Source organism: Sarcophilus harrisii, chromosome 1 (assembly GCF_902635505.1).
Source record: "Sarcophilus harrisii chromosome 1, mSarHar1.11, whole genome shotgun sequence".
NCBI classification, from domain to species: Eukaryota; Metazoa; Chordata; class Mammalia; order Dasyuromorphia; family Dasyuridae; genus Sarcophilus; species Sarcophilus harrisii.
This window is the reverse complement of record NC_045426.1, coordinates 605,501,512-605,516,788: the sequence shown is the minus strand read 5'-3', so window position 1 is coordinate 605,516,788 and position 15,277 is coordinate 605,501,512. Positions and strand designations below refer to the sequence as shown.

At 33.8% G+C, this 15,277-nt stretch overlaps 1 protein-coding gene across 1 annotated transcript in view; it reads right to left on the bottom strand.

The window, feature by feature from the left end:
* Positions 1–15,277, bottom strand: part of MAL2 (mal, T cell differentiation protein 2) — a 29,929-nt gene that overhangs the window by 9,971 nt on the left and 4,681 nt on the right. The window contains exon 2 of the mRNA XM_003760342.4: positions 1,603–1,773. Within this exon, the coding sequence (XP_003760390.1) occupies positions 1,603–1,773 (171 nt within the window). The remainder of the gene's footprint in view (positions 1–1,602; positions 1,774–15,277) is intronic.

Here is a 15,277-nt window from a genome sequence, read left to right as displayed (position 1 = left end):
ACATAGAACTATAAATGAACCTAAGAAGATTTAGCTGCTTCATAGAAACTTGTGAATTAAAACTATTCTAATCTAAAATGGTATCTTTCCTTAGTTTTACTATGTCTATCCTGTCATATTTCTGAACTAAATTGAAGATTCTTGGGCTTAACCTTAACTGTTAATCACATTCTAGATCAGGGCTTCTTAAATTTTTTCCACTAGTGACTCCTTTTCACCAGAGAAAGTTTTATGCAACCCCATCATGAATCTGAGTAGAGGTTGTTTCTGCCAATGTTCGTGAATGCGCAGTGCAAAATGCAGGTGTAGTATGTTCGGAACCAAACCTGCAGTGAAAATTATGCAGTGCAACACAAGCAAATATTGCCAGAAGCACTTTGGATTCATTACACATTTGATTTTGAATTTTTGGTCATTGTGTTCCAAAACCTTTTATTGTTGCCAAGTTTTTTGTGAACCCCATATTCAGTTATAGAATTCCACATAGAGCTGTGAGCCACAGATTAAGAAACTTTGTTCTAGATTATAATTTTATCTAATCATTTACTTTGAACACATGAGAAAATAAACTGCTTCTTCCTTTAATAGCACCTTTAAACCTAGTTTCTATTCCTGAACCAAACTTTTACCATAAGTGGGGAAAAAATCATAGGATATATATTTTATATAAGTGTTAAGCAAGTTTTGCATATAAATTACATAAGTTTTCATAAGTTATAGATGCAGCTTGCTCCTGCCTTTATAAATGTGGTTTCAGACTGGAATTTAGAGGCAACATAATATATAAGGATGAACATTGATTTTGGTTTCATTTAACAGTTGTGTGTAGCTTCATATATATAATGGGTATCACATTTTTTGCCTTCTGAATGGATGTGAAAGAGGTAGAAAAAAGAAACAAATATGAAACTGAAAATTAAAAAAACAAAAATAAAAAATCATTGTTTAATCTTGAGTCACAAACACTGGGTCATGATCTTTTTAAATGGCGGACAGACTTCATGGATCTTAAAGAAAACATTAGATATTTTCCTGATAGTATACTTTAAAAATAGAAAACTAGGCTAGTCTATTATTATGGTAGGAGTTTTAGAAAAAACCATAAAGTTATCTCTGTTCTTTTGCAGGAATTTGAGTATGATGAATAATACTGAAGGTATGAGATATCAGAAGAGAATCTGGGTAAAAATTTTAATAAAAATAAAATGAAAGAAATCTTGCAATTCACCCAAAGCAATAATTTAATAAGTTTACTGGAATCATCTGCTATTCAATAGCAAATATCAATAATAAGATAATTTTATATATTGAAGTACAGAATTACTCTTTTGCTTGGAATATAAAATGCAGTGAGACCCAGCTGCAAAGTCAAAGGGACAGCTATATCACAGCATCAATTCCTGTGGATTTGATACTCTTAATTACCTATATGAATAGGTATCTAAAATGAAAGTGTAGAAACAGGATATTACCAGACTGAATATAAAACACTATGCAAACTTTAAGACTAATATAAATTCTTATCTTATTCTTATCAATAGTTCCAAGTTGACATTAAATCATTCATATTTTTTTATATATACTTAAAATGTGAACTCTTACCAAAAAATTCCAGTTGGCATCAATTCTATTCACTATGCCTGAAAGGAACACACACAGGAAGAGAAGGGAAAAGAAAAAAGCTGTGACTGATACAAACATCACCCATCCTTGCAGCAGAGGTAGAGGTACATTGGAGGATGATACCAAAATCCAGACAAGTCCTCCAAATAGCTGCAAAGAAATAAAAAAGAAATAGCTTAAAGTCAAAAGGCATTGTAACACAAATCCAATCTGATACTGTTAGCTGCTCTCTTTCACACATATATAGTTCCAGGGGTGCTGAAGTCAATTCCTACTGGATCTTGAGAACAAGTTGTTAAATTTTCAGAGTTTCATAATAAGTACAGTGAAAAATTGGTCACTAGGTGAAAGGGAAAAAGCACTTATAGTGAGCCCATGTGCCAAACAATGTTAAGCACTTTACAAATATTATCTTTTATCCTTACCACAATCCCCAGATGTAGAAGCTATTATTGTCCCCATTTTACAATTGAGGAAATGGAGACAAAAAGTCAAATTACTGGTCCAGAGTCACCTGGCTAGTATTTGAGGCTACATTTGAATGTAGGTCTCTGACTTACAAGGCTCAGAACTCTATCTACTATTTCACCTAGATTATAACAAATATACCTTGGAAATGGGCAAGTGCTACAATTATTTTATTGAATTTTCAGAGCTGATTGTGAAACATTTAGCAGAAGAGCCAACCCTTAGCTAGATAGAATCTCCTTGAGGAAAACCAGGAGACTTCTATAAATCCCTTTTTTGTATCTACTATAGTGGTGTGTATATACCATTTGATTGATGAAGGGGCTTTCTTTTTCATGTTTTTTGATGAATGAGAAAGGGGGAAATCACTGTTTATATAATCTAGGGAATTAACCTAAAATGATCAGTTAAATACATAGCTACTTAAGGAAAGCATAATAAATAGATGGAAAATAAAACACATTTCCCAACATCTCAACAGTAATCTATTTTAATTATCCATTCCAATAATATCAACATAATTGAATTTTAACACCTCATATATACCCTGCATCCTCATATGAAAATTAATTTGGGAAGAATGGCTGGCTTAGACCAAGTGAAGACAGAAGAAAACAACACAAGTAACACAGTTTTAAAGACATTTGGGAAACATTTTTGAAAGACAGGTTTTTTTATTGATAGCTTTTGTTTTTATATCTTTTATATTTTCCCATGTCTCTCTATCTTTCTGAGAGTTAGCTGATTCCCCTTTGTAAGTATGTAGTAATTACTATATCCCTGATTGTCTTTTTGTAATAATGATAGTAGTGATCATCTGGAATAATATTATTTTTTAGAGGTCTTGAAAACTGATCCTTGAGAATGGCTGAACAAATTTCTCTCTCTCTTTGGCTCTCTCCGTCACTCCCTCTGTGTGTGTATCTCTGTGTTGCTGAATATAATATTTTATAGTATTATGAGAAAAGACATTTTTAAAAAGCAAATGAAAAATAAAAAGAGGAAAAATGCCTTGAAAATATCACACATTTGTAGAGGATCTGAGAGAAGTGTCATTGTATTACTTCTTTGGAGTCAAATGTGTTATTTGTAATTTGACAACATTCAGTTTTAACTGTATTGTGGTGGCTATTCTATTCATTTACATTATTATAGTTGTTCTCTGTATAGAACATGGTCTGTGGCCACTATTCCAATTCTCACTCAAATTGGCAGCCAAGTCCTCAGGGACCAGCTGCTACTTCTAGGAAGAGCCCAGAGGAGTTGGTACTATAATTCCAAAACACTCAACAGTGAGCTTCCCCACAATCACTGTGGGCTGAGTTCAATTAGGCAGCCAATGTTAAATAGCTTTCTGAAAAAGAATGCTTTACAACAATGGTACAAGAATCCCTTATCCTTTAAAAGCATGTGATACACTTTGTTCACAAATACATAAAAACTAGGGGAAAGTGGGCTCAAGCTCAGAATGAATATGTGATAGAAGGGGAACTTGCAGCTCTTGGTTTCTGGAAGTCTTTTTTTCTCTTTAATGGGATATTTATGACTTTTCCCTGACAGGTGAGAATAAGGATAGGTTTCTGTTTGGCTCTTTGTAGGATCTAAAAGCCATTACTTCCTCATTGTGTCTGGTTTATCTTTAACTCCCCATACAGAAGTTGCCACCACTCATTGCTATGCCAAGGATGCTACTCAGATACCAGGGAAAATGTTCATTTCTAGTCATCCAGAGCAAGAGGGATGCGGTGGGGAACCAAGGAACTCTTTTTTCTCATCCTCCCTCACTCCAAATTATTCCATGAGTTAAGTTGACAGTTTTCTACTATATGAAAACTATTTCAAACTTGCTTGCTGGTTTAAATAAGCTTACATAATGTGACTCAAGCAAATTAAAATATACTTCCTTTGCAACATCATTACCTGGAGCTTTTAAGGACTTCTAAATTGATCAAGCATTTTTATATCTAATCTAAAACCTTTGAATGTGTCAGTCAAGGCAAAACATTAACTGGTTAATACCATTACTTTTAAGTATGAGTAGGGTAATAGTTTTATTCACTGGATTAACCCGTCCCTTAGATATATGTTGTTTTCCTGGTTCTGTTTACTTCACTTTGTATCAGTTCATACAAGTCTTTTCATGTTTCGCTGTATTTATTATGTTTGTCTTATGACAATGTGAGATTAAATTATATTCATATGCAGCACTTTGTCCAGCCATTCTCAGGGATCAGTTTTTAAGACTTCTAAAAGAGAAAATGATTCAAGATGATGATTGCTGTCATCATTGTAAAAAGACAACTAAGATTATAGTAATTACTACAATTTTTTTTTAAATTATAGTCTCTAGAAGAGATTGCATGGGCCTCCCCTACATTCTCTATCTAGACTGTTTAATAGTCTATGCACAATGGTAGTTTCCCTGATGGAAAGATGAGAAAGGGACAGCAGTCATAAATTTTATAGCTGAAAAGAACATCTGAAATCATATAATTCAATTTCTCCATTTAAGGGAGAAGGAAACAAACCTAAAGTGTAAAGATGATTTACAAATTTCTAGTAGAAAGTTAGTGAACAACCACCTACAATTTGTCAGGCACAAGCTAAGAAATGGAGATAAAAAGATAGAAACACATCATTCCCACTTTCAAGGAGCATACTTTTTCATGGGGAATAAGGTGAGTAAGTAGTAAATGTGTTTTAAGATATGGGTTTTGACTTCAAATACATTGCTATAACCACAACATTGAACTTTTGTAAATAATTCTATATACAGATTACATCTTCACAATAATAAAATTGATTGAGAGTTATAGAATACACAAGATCCTGCTATAACCTGCGGTTTACTGATCCTAATAAAACATATGACTCTAAAAGAAAACAGCCTTAAAACTTTATGAAAAAGGAATTCCTTTGCATATAATAATATGTAAAAATCCTTGATATATAAGGATTATATAAATATAAAACTTATTTTCAACAATCCTCTGACTATAATTATTAAGGCAGAAAAGAAATATATAGATTCACTGAAGTGACTCAACATCATGGTAGATGTCTTCTACATTAATTCAAATGTAAGGGGATCTAAAAAAAAAATGAGAAGGTTCTCAAGATTGTTGTAGTTGACATTGTATTGATTGCACTGAGTCTTAAAACACTAGATCCTCTTTAATGAGCCACTCAAAAGAGACTTCTTTAACAACACACATAAAACCAAGAGAGTAGGGAATAACATTTGCCTATTTTAAAATATGTAGTTGGATGGGAAGTCTATTGAGTTAGTTTATTAGTACATTTATCTTTGCTCAGGCACTACAGATAGACAATGAACTAAGTGCAAAGTTGAATGGGGAAAAGAGACTGTAGACACAATTTCAGTCACTGAGCAATATTTTTAGTGATTCTGAGGTATACCCTATTTCAAATGATAACTTTTAAAATACCAACACTCTTCTGGTGACACTATATGTTTATGAATCATGGAACATCACAATCTCAGAAGTGTTAAAACCGAAGATAACCTGAGGACAATGAAAGCTGCATAGTGAGTATAAGTAGAGTGAAGTATATTACTAATGACTTGCACTAAGAAGTGATATATAATACATTCTCTAAATGCTGTTGTGATTTTTAGCACCCTCAGCCTGGCCCCTTTCTACCATCTATTCATCAATTCACACATTTATTAAGCTTATAATGTTTTCTGCATGGCGCTGGGATTCCAAAGAAAGAAATGAAATAGTCTCTCCCCTCAAGGATCTTACCTTCTGTTTAAAAATCTGCTCTCATAAATGCAGAAGGAAGAAGAAAGGGCATAGAGGACTAATGATCATTTAAAATGTTAGCTTTTATTTGTTCTAGGTACTGAAATGGCCAAATAATCTACCACCTACTGGCCAAACTATCTTTGGTAAGCCCTTCTATTCTTAGATTGGTTGGCTTGTCGGCAATAGACTTAGTCTGTCACCAGAATAGTACCTGAATTGTTTCCACTACAACCCAATGATGCAACAGAGAAAAGTTTCTGTATAGGGTTGAAAACTTTAAGGTGATCTCAAATTGGTTTAGATGACAGGAAAAGATAATGATGAGTGTTGAAGGGGATGTGGGAAAACTGGGACACTGATACATTGTTGGTGGAAGAGTGAATGGACCCAACTATTCTGGAGAGCAATCTGGAACTATGCTTAAAAATCTATCAAAGTGTGCATACCCTTTGACCCAGCTGTGTTTCTTCTGGACCTATATCTCAAAGAGATCTTAAAAGAGGGCAAAGGACCCAGATGTGCAAAAATGTTTGTGGCAGCCCTTTTTGTAGTGGAAAGAAATTGGGAACTGAATGGATGCCCATCAATTGGAGAATAGTTGAATAACTTAGGGTATATGAATGTTATGAAATATTATTGTTCTGTGACAAACAACCAGCAGGATGATTTCAGAGAGTCCTGGAGACACTTACATGAACTGATGCTGAGTGAAATGAGCAGAACCAGGAGATTACACATTGCAACAACAAGACTATACAATTATCAATTCTGATGGACATGACGATCACTCTCTTCAACAATGAGATGATGCAAACCAATTTCAATTGTTCAGTGATGAAGAAAGCCATCTATACCCAGAGAGAGAACTGTGGGAGCAAAGTGTAGACCACAACATAGTATTCTCACTCTTTCTGTTATTGTTTGCTTGCATTTTGTTTTCTTTCCTAGTTTTTTTTTTCCCTCTTGATCTGATTTTTCTTGTGCAGCAACTGTATAAATATATACATATATTGTATTTAACATATATTTTAACATATTTAACATGTATTAGACTACCTGCCATCTGATGGGTGGGGGTGGGAGAAAGGAGGGGATAATTTGGAACAGAAGGCTTTGCAAGGGTCAGTGTTGAAAAATTACCCATGCATATGTTTTGTAAATAAAATGCCTTAATTTAAAAAAAGTTACTCCATTTCATCTAAAAAAAAAAGAAAAAAAATTTAAAGTGAAACTGCTTTAAATATCATAAAATCAATTTCAAAATTTTTGAAGTAAAATCAATCTATTCTCATTTTAAAGACAGAAATGTTTAAAACAGTCTTATTTAAGTGACTCACAGGTTCCCCAAAAGTACATTTAATTTTTCCTACCACCCACCCAGGGATCCATCAGAGAGAAATTGAATGTGCTTCTAGTACAAAATTACCATCTACCTTGGGATGGCTTAACAAGAATTTGATAGTGATTAAAAACAACCCCCCATGTTGCAACATTATGCTGGATCTAGAAGTCATTTTGAAGTCCTAACTGATCAGTACAGCTTTTGAAGTTAAACTGAGGCCAGGGTTGAGAAAGTTCCCACTCTGCAATCTAATTTTCTTATTTTATGAGTACCACAAACAAGGTTGTTTGGCCACTCACTCTTTTATTTCCACCTTTATAATCTTCTTTTCATTTACTACATTATCCTCCAGGTGCTCATCTCTGAAATTGACTTTTAATAAATAATATACACCTAGACTACAACTTCTCCCGGATGAGCCCAGAGCATGTTATGGCCATAAACACAACTATGCTTGCAATATTTTCTGTTTTATGGAGATGGATCTAGTGGCGTCCCTGCTTTCAGAGGAAAAATAAAAAGAAACATGAGTAGCCAAAACGTAAAATTTCAAAGACTCCCAAACAGTGGCTTTAGTAAAAGGACAGGAAAAAATACCAGGACAAGTACAAAGTGGATCTTTTCTCTTGGGCCTTGAAACCCTTATTTGCCACTTTGAGTTTACAATCTAGGCTATCACTGACATGTGTGAGAAAAATTTTAGGTGGAGGTGGGGCATGGGAAGGCAGTCTAAAATCTTTTTTGTATGTCATTGACCCCTTTAGGCAGTCTGGTAAAGTCTATCGACCCCATTTCAGAATGATTCAAGTGCATAAAATAAAATCCATAGATTACAAAGGAAAAGGAAGATTAGTGAAAATAATGGTTTACTTATTTCCACTTGAATTCACACACCCTCTAAAATCTCTCCATAGGAAGGTAATTTGGCCGTTTATGAAACTGAAATTAAGAACATGCACTTTTCCTCTTATTTTATGTTTTGAACTCTGATCTACACTTCCCCTAATTCTGGCCCTCTAGTATTCTAAAGAGAAGATGGGCTCTATAAATCATACACCTGCCTCCCAAAGGTTGGGAGAACAAATGAGATGATAATTATAAAGGACTTAGCACAGTGCCTCACACATAGTAGGTACCATATAAATATTACTTATTATTATTATTGTTACTTATAGCCTGTAGGTATTTTTGGAGAGGTGATGTTCCTTATAATTATAGCAGTTATCTCATGGGGTCATTATAAGGATCAAATGAGTTAACTGAAGTAAACTTTTTAAACCAACAAAAAACCTTTACTCTAGAACCTATTTCAAATTCTCCTTAGACCATCTCATGATCCTTAACTTGTATCCATAATATTAATATTTATTAACACACATTTATGACTTTACAATTTACAAACTACTTTCTTTATAAAATACCTCTGAGGAGAAGCATAGCACAGTAGATAAACGGGAGGATGTGAGTTCAAATCCAAGCTCAAAAAAATTAACAAATTAGCTAAATGACCCTGGCCCCCAATTACCTGACCAAAAAAAAAAAAGTTCTTTAAGGAAATAGTGAAAATATTATACCCCCTGAGTGAAATCAGCAAGTTCTGTAGCTCTAAATATCTAAGGCTGGATATGATCCTATATTTCCTGATTTCCTAGTCCAGAAGTCTTTCCAATATTCCACACTGTATTATTCCTCAGTATTGTTAATAAGAAACAATTAAAGTAATGCTTCCAGGTCTTTAAACGTAGAATCACTCACAAGCAATAACAGTCAGTAGTACTTTCCCTGGGGACAAGAATGGAATTGGCCACAGAGAGAACATGAGGTGATTGGGTTTCAATCCAGCTGGAACTGCTGTTGTTTGAAAAGGCCTAAATTCCCAAGACCTAGAATCTAATCACTTCAGTACTGGTGATATACAAACTGCCAGCAGAACTCCTTAGTAACATGGCTATTGGTTTTCTCCAAAGAGAATTGACCTTTATAAGAAATAGCCTTCTTTGGGGACCTAACTTCACTTTGCTAATGACCTACTTTCACTTAGGTGACTCAAGTCCTAAAAACTTTCTCCAAGAAACTAATCTCATTTATATATTTATGGTCTCATGCAATTTTTATTGCACAACATTTTCTCCTTTAGGTCTTTGTGCTATGGACAGGCCCTGGCATATTTACAGGGAGTGGCTTGGCTGAGTCCTTTCCTCCCTCCCCACACCAAAGGAAACTCAGAAAGTTTTTATTTACCAAGAACTTGTATAGAATTTAACCCTTAGAAATAAAAGGTTTTATTTTTGCTTTTTGCTTATGAAGGTGGAAAGTTAGAAAAATACACAGCACTGTAGAAATAAAGACCCAGGAATGGCAAGATAGGAAATCTTGGTTGAATTTTCTGACATTTTTCCTCCTCCTTGACTTCCACTCCTATCTGGCAGGCAAGAAGCACCCTGCCCACATTCTTCCTTTCAAATCCTTTCCAAGATTTTATTCATTTCCTTATCCATTCTTTCCTCTCAGTCTCATATCTCTAGATTTATTTAATCATATCCAAACCAATGATTCTCTGACACCTGTAACATACATAATGAACTTATCTTTCCCACTAGTACCTCATAAAAGGATAACAGGTGCCTCCTATATAAAACTTTTCATTATTAGTACTTCATATATCAGTACTTCTTCCTTGAAATTACATTGTATCACTTTTATGTTTACTTTGTCCTTAATCACTTCTAGATCTTTTATATCTTTCTCTAGCAGAATGTAAGCTCATGGAGGACAAGAAATTTCTTGTGTTTGTATCTCAATCACGTCTTGTATCCTGTTGTATCATGTATCCTACCTTGCCTTTGACTAAATTGCTTTGAAGTGGTCACCCAATCCATGACCTCTTTATCAACTGTTACACTTTTGGTCAGCTCTAATAGCTGAGAAGCTTTTCCTAATATCAAGTCTAAACTTCATTCTCTGTAACCTCCACACATTCTGTAAGAATTCATCATCTAATTTACAAGTATACACACACACACACACACACACACACACACACACACACACCAGGCAGGAAATACAACTTACAGACGAAGCCTGTAACAAAGTTCTCTTCTATGGGAAAATGCATACCAGATTCTTCCATTACAGTAATTAGATTCCCAGGTCAGGCTATGAAAACTTATTTAATTCACAATTCCCACCCCTGAAATACAGAAATGTTTACTATTTAATACACAACATATTTAATACACAATTACAAAATGACTATATTAAAAATAGGTTCCATATTCCAACGTGGGATGCCAGTAATACATTTTCCTGCTGAAACCGTAGCAACAAGATCTATATAGCTTTAAATCAGCTGTCACTCCAAAGTAAAAAAAAAAAAAAAAAAAAAAAAAAAGTCTCCAGCAAAGACAAGAAAAGAAGGGACCTGAAGGTAACAGTTGAGAGGGCTGGAGGCTCTCAGCACTAGTTCTGTGTAGTTCTTAATTTTTTGTTTCCTTCTGAACTTCCAGAATTTCACATGCTGCCTTTTCTTTCCAATTCTATTATGACTTCTCTAATGAGTCTTCCCTGACTCCTTTTGGAACAAAATATAGTCTCAATTTTCTTTACTTTCTTGTCCCCAAAGTAAGCAAACATCCCCTCAAAATTTGTCAAAGAGCTTTTACTGCCAATAGCAATGGAGGGGCTCTAAAGTGGGAAAACAGTCATACCCCTCACTCTTCCATTGGCCTCTTTCTCTGTCTCTCCCCTTCCAACTTTTTTTTTCCCTTGAGGCAATTGAGATTAAGTGACTTGCCTTAGTTTCTTCACCTGCAAAAGGAAGAAGCTGGACTAGATGACCTCTGAGGTCCTGTCTAGCTATGCATCTATGATCCTATAAACCTATGACCTATAAAATGTTGATACTGTTACACTATGACCTATTTCATAGAATTGTGTAAGGTAAGCTTAATAAACTTGAAAGCTTTGTAGATGAGTAAACTATTAAATTAGCAAAGACAGCAAAAGAAGAAATGATTAATACTGGAAAGGTTATAGAATAGTAGGCACATTAAAATGCTTTTTGGTGGAATTGTGAATTGGGTCAAATACTCAGGAAAACTATTCAGAACTATGCTAAGAAGGTGGTTAAAATGCCCACACCCTTCGTCCAGGACATCACATCATTAGGCAAGGCACATGAAGGTATTGAAAGACAAAAAGAAAGGTTCCATATGTACCCAAATATTCATAGCAATACTTTTTGCAATAACGTAGAACCAGCAACAATGCACAGTCCTCTGTCACTTAAATCCAATTCACTTGAGTGTCATGGCATCACGTTTCTGATGTCATATTTTCAAGAAAAAAGGACAAACAACAATAACAACAAAAAAAATGAGTCATTTGTTAAAATGCCAGATAAATGAATGGAATAGAATGTTATAACTAACAAAAAGAAATTATGAATATGAAGGATTCAAAGAAGTATTGGGAATTTTAAATGAATTAATGTTGAGTTAAATAAGCAGAATTAGGGTAAATAAATAGATGATAGATATAGGTGCACAGATGGATAGATGAATGGAAATACAGAGAGATGATATAGATCTAGATATATAGGTATAGATAGATATTTATATCTATAAAATAAAAAAAAGTTAATGAAAAAAGAACATGAAAATGAACACTGGGTAATTATAATGTCCAGGCTTGTCCTTGAAGAAAAGACCTAGAGATGCAACTTCTTTTTTTTTTTTTTTTTTTTTTTTTTACGGACATGGTGGACTATGGATTAATGAACATTCTGTATACTGTTAGATTTAATTAATATGTTATTTTTACTGAAGTGCTTTCTCAAATACATCCCCTATTCTCCTTACCCTTCTACCTGACCTATCTCCTATAGTCTTCTTAAATTTTTTAAAATTTGTGTTTATATTAGATGGTCCTTTAGGTGTAGGGGAAGAGGGATAGATTTGAAAAAGCAGTTAATATAAAATTTTAAAATACTGTTTAATTTTAAATAGTGAGATTACTATATTTTTATATAAAGGACAAATTTAGGCAAACAAAACAAGGACTTGTCTATATATGAAATTAGAATATTTTAAAAAGCAAACAAATAATTTCTTAACATAGATTTGCTTTTATGATTTTTTTATATTTAAATTATCCATTGACTTTGACCAAATATTCTAGTTCAGTTATCTCCACAGTTGAGATTATGCTTAAAATAGAAATCTCTCAAGCAGAAAATAAATGTCTACTCTTTACTCCATCTATTTTTATCATGTCTATACTGATCAAAATCATTTTAAGAGGGGGAGGAGTGTCTCAATCTACTTCTCATATCTATGTCTATATCTCATGTCCATGGGTAATTATTTCTATCACTCAAGTTAAAATGCTCATGTCTACAAGGTTTTGGCCTTAACCCCATATTTCTGCATTCATCTTCTGCATTCTCACCTTGCGTTTATTCCACTTTTCTAGAATTTGATCATTTCAGTTCAAGCTCAAAAAATTCTAGGAATTTGTCAAGCAGTGGGATGAAAAAGCCCTAAACCCTATGTTGTAACTTGATCCAATGTTACCACCAATTACCAATGCTCAAGACAAATCACTGTGTGTCTCTGGACATTCTTAATATAAAATAAGAAAGCTGGACTTGATCACTTCTAAATGTATTTCTACCTACAACATTTTGTCATTCTTGAAAAGGGATGAGATTTCAGAACAACATGATAAAGATTTTGGCTGAATACTATAGACTTAGAACTTCAGAATTAGCAAGGCACTATGGTGGTCAACTATGTCAATCATTTATTTTTTAATATTTCAACCATTTATTTTCTGTTTTATTTCAATTTTAATATTTAAATCATTTGGTCAAAAGATTACAGAAAAACTTCTACATTAGTATTCTTTAGCTTTTGAGATTTTTTTTGGGGGGAGTGAGCCAACTGGGATTAGGTGACTTGCCCATGGTCACACAGCTAATAAATGTTAGCTGTCTGAAGCCAGATTTGAATTCAGATCCTCTTGAATTCAGGACCTCGTCTAGCTGCCCCAAGTTTTTCAGATTTCTTATAACGTTTCCACCAGAGAAAAGTTGGTTGAAAACCTATGACAAGAATGTAAGTTTATTTTTTCTCAAGTCATTTAAAAGATTCTAAGATTTATTTTTCCTGTGATATTTTAAATTAGGAAATGCAGAAAAGAAACAGTTACTTTAAACTAATAAAAACCTTTCAGTATTAGTAAATATAACTTCATGCTGATTTTAAGACACTGTATCCTAACCTCCTTTCTTCCAAACTGAGAGCTTTAATGGATTAAATGTTTTATTTCCTACTCCTTAAACTAGGAGTTTCTAACCTAGGGTACACAAGGATAGATATAAGGAAGTTCTTTCACTTGTATGGCAAAAAAAAAAAAAAATACATCTTTTCTTTTAATATAGTTTAAGTGAAATTTAGTATTTTCTTCAATTGTGAATGTAACCCAAACAAAACACTATTCTGAGAAGTCTAGGCTTCATTATATTACCAAAGCAGTCCACAAAACAAAAAAGCTTAATAATACCTGCTTTGTATGATTTCCATTTCTAATATTCAATCTCAATTGGATTAATTGAGAGGCGCTCTTCCCCTCCCTCCTATCTGCCATCACTTTTCTTTGATATTCATTCTTTCCTTCAATACAGAATCCTATATTGAAGAGGGAAGAGAGAAGGAAGAAGAGAAGGAGGGAGGTAGAGGAAACAGACAGAGGAAGAGAGGGAGGGAGGGGAGAGAGGAAAGGGGAAAGAAAGGAGAAGAAGAGGGGAGAAGAAGAAAGAAGGAGACAGAGGGAAAGAGAGAGGAAGAGGGATAGGAGAACAAAAATTACAACAAATAAATAACAGAGGATACTGTGCCTGGCCTGGAGGCAAAAAGACTCATCTTCCTGAGTTCAAATCTGACTTCAGAAATTTACTATTTATATAAACATGTTCAGCTTCATCTTGATCCTTAAATATTTACTCTACTCTGCCATTTCCAAACCTATTATTTTACATGTCTTTTCTCTTAGAGCCAAACTCCTAGGAAGAGTTTTCAAATGCCTCAATTTCCTCATCTATAACTCACTTCCTAATCCCTTTTTAAAACAATGTGATTCTACTATTCATCTAAAATGTATTTTTCCAAGATGTTCAAAGATCTCTTAAAGTAATAAATTTAATAACCTTTTTTTCCTTCTTCACTCTATGTGACCACTATGAACATTTTGAAACTAATAATCACCACCTTTCTTCTTTTGGACATCTTTTTTCTTGGTTTTCATGAAATTGCTCTTCCTCAGGCTCCTTTGCTAGATCATAATTCCTTTTCTATGCACTAAGTATAGGGATATATCAAGGTTCTATTCTGGACTCTTTGCTTTCCTCTACCATTTCTACCTTGGTTGATCTCATCAGCTCCCATGGGTTTAAATATCAGTTTTAAACAGATAATTCCCACCTCAATAGATTTAGCCAAAATCTGCTTCTGGAATTCCAATCCTATATCATCACTTGCTTATTAGATGTCTCTTATATTAAGTCTCACAGATATTTGATGTTTAGCATGTCCAAATTAAGCTTTCTCTACTCTTCTCCATTTTTGTTGATTGCACCACCATCTTTTTGGTCATAGATTTACAACCTTGGAGTCATCTTGGTTCTTTCCTTTTTCTCAATCAACTGTTAAGTTTTGTCAGTTCTCTCAATCACATTTTTCATATCCATCCCTTTGTTTCTAACCACACCAAAAGTTTAGGTCCTCATTACGTCTCATCTGCATTATTAATATAGCCTCATGTTTCCTACATATAGACTTTCCTCTATCCAATTCATCTTCCACATAGCTACCAAAGTGATATTTCTAAAATACAAACATTAACATGCCCCTCCGCATTCACTAAATTCTAATAGTTCGTTATTGCCTTTAGGATCAACTATAAGTTTCTCTGTTATTTAAAATCCTTCACAATAATAATCTAACCTATCTTTCTGACTGATTTCATATTACTGCTACTTACGCATTCTGTTTCAGTTGATCTGGCTTGCATT